Source organism: Sinocyclocheilus grahami, unplaced genomic scaffold (assembly GCF_001515645.1).
Source record: "Sinocyclocheilus grahami isolate Dianchi unplaced genomic scaffold, SAMN03320097.WGS_v1.1 scaffold1036.1, whole genome shotgun sequence".
Classification (NCBI taxonomy): Eukaryota; Metazoa; Chordata; class Actinopteri; order Cypriniformes; family Cyprinidae; genus Sinocyclocheilus; species Sinocyclocheilus grahami.
Window position 1 is genome coordinate 366,585 of NW_015506215.1, and position 4,388 is coordinate 370,972.

The window sequence follows — 4,388 nt, forward strand, 5'->3', positions numbered from 1 at the left end:
ACTTAATTCTGCCTGTTTACTATCAGTGTGCCAACTGCTGTAGCATTGTCAAGTCTGTAGCTATGAAAAGGACAAGGCAAGATGACCGGCATCCACTAAGTTCCAGCAGCTTTTCCTATTAAATTAAAACTCATAAAATAAGGAGGACAATCTTGTTTAATTGTGTTGTGTTTAGGCGGTGTCTGTAAGTGGTGTCTTCTATTAGATAAACAAATCTGAATATATGTATTAGATGCTGTTTAAAAGAATACAGTTATCTACTTCCATTCACGTTCAGACTATTTCAAAGTACTGAGGTCTAGGGTTGCAGTTTTGTACTAGGGGATAATTAAAAATTATTAGGAATTTTCATTAATCATGAATGTTAGCAAGATTTGAATATGAAATGGCAAGACATCGTGATGTAAACCTGAAAAAAGAAAAGGCAGAATTTAATTTTTGTTGGAAGCCTTTGAAATTTTATATAATTCCTAAACCTTAAGTGTGAAATTTGTGGATTACTAGTCACCAAATGCAAAACTTATGACTGTTTCAAACAGGTTCCTCTCCTGTCTGCCATTGATTAGCTAAACAGGTAGCCCCATCCAAAAAACATAACATTGGCTGGCTGATCGAGCAAACAGCAATGTTTTGATGGCACTCCAGAGCCACCATGTTTTTTGGCATGTTTCGGTGAAACCAACCCACAAATTGTTAACCTATAGTTGTCTCTGCATAATAATCTTAGACATGTATTTTAAATTTGAAAAATGTCACACTTCAGCTTTATTAAGGGAACAGTTCTCTTACTATTAAACTCTCTACAGTGGTTTAGTGGTTAAATATGTTTGATTCAAAACTTCAGGTCTGTTGTATTAAGTCAGTTTGGCTAAGAAGATGTTTGCTAAAGAATTAAAAAACTAAAACAATATGATTAGTTTTGACTACAACTCTATAATTGAAACGTTTAGCAACCACCAATAGACCTTTAAAAAATTCATTGGCGATCTTTGCACCAGAGACTTTTATTACATTTTCCTGTTCAGAAATTTAAGGAGACTCGACTGGAGACTGAATAAACATCAGTTAAACAAGAGCCAGGAAATATTAAAACGATGAACACTCTATTGCTTAATATTCTGAAAGGCTGTAGGTTTAAACTCTAACGGGTGATCCACGAGTTCTTACCACTCTGAAGCAAGCCACTTACCTCAGCTTTCTTTAGGTGGACTGTCCCTCTGAAGGTAGGCTCACATTTACTGTTGACCTGTGATGGTTCGCGGGCGAAATCCAATCATATCTCCTGAGGGAGAAAGAATCCCCACGCAGATTTCGCTCGTGTTCAAGTTGTCACAAAAATTTCCCACCTTGACCAACCAGCGTCTTTGTGTAAAATGTGACTGCTGTCTGAGTGATTCTTGCATTGCTACACTATAATGGATAATGGACCTGAATGCCCGCAAAATTTTGCAAAAATGACCGCTGTAAGTCTCTTAACAATTTATACTGTCTATAATTTGTAGTCGAATATAGAATGTATTAAGCAACAGAAATTACTTATGAAATGTGAAATGTACTTATACATGACTGCGCGCTATTGACTTTTTTGCCCTCAAAAATTCTCTTAACTAGGCCTATTGCTAATATGACCGGAGGTTCTAATATACTGGCAGTGGAGATCAGATGCATGTTTGATATCAGGCCTTATATTATTATTGTTAATACAGTGTAGCCTATCTTATTTTTAGGATTGCACCTCTGTGCCATTAATGTGCTCCAGACAGAAATGAAAACGGGGAAGTTGTGGCCTAATGGTTAGAGTTGGACTCGTAACCCAAAGGTTGCGAGTTCGAGTCTCCGGTCCGGCAGGAATTGTAGGTGGGGGGAGTGAATGTACAGCGCTCTCTTCCACCTTCAATACCACGACTGAGGTGCCCTTGAGCAAGGCACCGAACCCCCAACTGCTCCCCGGGCGCCGCAGCATAAATGGCTGCCCACTGCTCCAGGTGTGTGTTCACGGTGTGTGTGTGTTCACTGCTGTGTGTGTGCACTTAGGATGGGTTAAATGCAGAGCACTAATTCCTAGTATGGGTAACCATACTTGGCCACATGTCACTTCACTTCACTTCACTAAGTGATGGAGGAGAAGCACTTCTTTTATTTATTTTTTTTTAAACAGATCTGATAGGTAATATTTACACCTGCCATTAACATCTTGTTGAGCTGAAATTTTTAAAGGGATAGTTCACCCAAAAATGAAAATTTGATGTTTATCTGCTTACCCCCAGGGCATCCAAGATGTAGGTGACTTTGTTTCTTCAGTAAAACACATTTGATGATTTTTAAGTCCAACCGTTGGAGTCCATCAGTCTTATAATGCATGGCAATGGAAACAAAATCTATGAGAGTAAAAAAAAACATGCACAGACAAATCCAAATTAAACCCTGCGGCTCGTGATGACACATTGATGTCCTAAGACACGAAACAATCAGTTTGTGCCAGAAACCGAACAGTATTTATATAATTTTTTTACCTCTAATACACCACTATGTCCAAAAATAAATTAAAAGCTAAATAGAAATATTTTTTAAGAATCAAAATTGAATTTAAAATGACAAAGACAACAAAATTAATAAAATTATAAATAAAACTGAAAATACAAAGCTGAAGCTAATTCAAAATATGAATAAATACTATAATATAAATAAATCTATATTAATAGATCTATATAATAAATAGAGCTGGATATCAGTGCATATTGGCTACCAAAGGAAAAAAAAAACGTCCCTGGAAATCCAAGCCATCTGGTTATCCTGTCACATATTGCAAGTATACATACTTTTTATGCACAGAGCTTCATGTGGTTTGAAACATGGCTCTAGTCACTAGACTAGACCGATTAGACAGACCGATCGATCCTTACAATTTCAGTGTGGTCTTATTCTTTCTTTCATACTAAGTAGTATTTGATAAATGCAGGGCAATTCACCATTGTGATGGCTGCTAGATTTGGTTCCGTGAGGGCCACAGGAAATGGCTGGAAACTGGCAAATTTAGCGGTCAATAAACACAGTGAAATGAGCTATGAGAAATGAGTGAACAAAGCAAAAAACACAGAATCACACAGCCTGGCTTGCTTCTTATAGATCTATCTTGGAATCGCTATGTATGCTCCTACAAGCCTTGATTACATAGAAAAGACAGCGGTGAGAAACTATACAGACAAATCGACCGCTGACTCCCCCTGCTGGTTTGTTAAGACCCAGCACAACTGGAAGGCTTCTCATTGCGAGTCAGTAAGCAGATGGTTCTGCTTAGGGTCCAAGGAGACATGCTAAATTACTGCGCTGTAATAAAAGCTCCACTTCAGAGTAGTTGTTGAGTGGGTTTTTCCCAAGTCTGATTTACTTGAGATGAGGCTTGGAGGTGCTCAAAGCTTGTGGGGCCCAAAGGTTACCAGGGCCTGGACCTAGGGCGCATCGCGTTCAAAATCGCAGGCGATTCTTTGCCAATTTTGACCGCGATATTGCATAGCTTGTCAGTGAACTACGACTCTATGTAGTAAATGCCGCTCCATCTGAACGCACGTGCTGGAGATTTACTACTAACCACAGAACTGGCTTTACTGACGAGATGTGCATGAAAATCGCATTCGATTATTTGCACAGCCCTACCTGGACCCTGACACAAACACTCTCATGTACATGTGGCCACTTTAGCAAAAGACAAGGAATGACGTCTCCAAATATGTGTTTGACGATAGAACAAACTGACAGGTTTTTTCAGACTGCTTTTAAACTCGCCTTCACAGTGACATCTGGAAGCACAGCAGGGGCGGGGTTCTCTCTCCAGTTGATATTGGATAGGAAAGCGTGATAGTCAATCTTCTCAGACTCGTCTTGAAACCTGAATGCGAACATGAGAGATGCAGAAAATAAGGATGTGTTGTGGTGAAATGTTTCTTGGATAATAAATGGGAGTTTTGCTCTGTTGACCCTACTTTTCGAGGAGGGCTTGTTGTAGGTCATCAGACAGGGGCAGTCGGAAGGCTTTAAAGATGATCTGTGCCTCTTTAGAAGAGAGGTGTCCAGATCTACAGCAGCACCATTTGAGTAGACAGAAATAAGACAGAAAGAAGAATGAGTAACTCACGTCAACACATTCTGTAATATATATATATATATATATATATATATATATAGTGGTGGCCAAAATTATTATTATATTATTAGTAGTAGTAGTAAAACTAGTATTTTCACCTGCTAAAAAATGGTTTTAAGTCACTTATTTATATCTTTTGCTGTAGTGTGTCAGTAGGAAGTATCAGTTTACATTTCCAAACATTAATTTTGCTATTAATTGTAATAATCCAGTAAGATTTTTATTTGCACAAGGAGTCTGACAACAG

General features: G+C 38.4%; 1 protein-coding gene across 1 annotated transcript in view; it reads right to left on the reverse strand.

Annotated features, from left to right (window-relative positions):
* Positions 1 to 3,762: 3,762 nt before the first annotated feature.
* The window catches only part of efhc2 (EF-hand domain (C-terminal) containing 2), a 25,243-nt gene continuing 24,617 nt past the window's right edge, over positions 3,763 to 4,388 (reverse strand). Inside the window, exons 13-14 of the mRNA XM_016251251.1 lie at positions 3,981 to 4,073; positions 3,763 to 3,886 (exon numbers count right to left, since the gene is read on the reverse strand). Coding sequence (XP_016106737.1) covers positions 3,763 to 3,886; positions 3,981 to 4,073 — 217 coding nt within the window. The remainder of the gene's footprint in view (positions 3,887 to 3,980; positions 4,074 to 4,388) is intronic.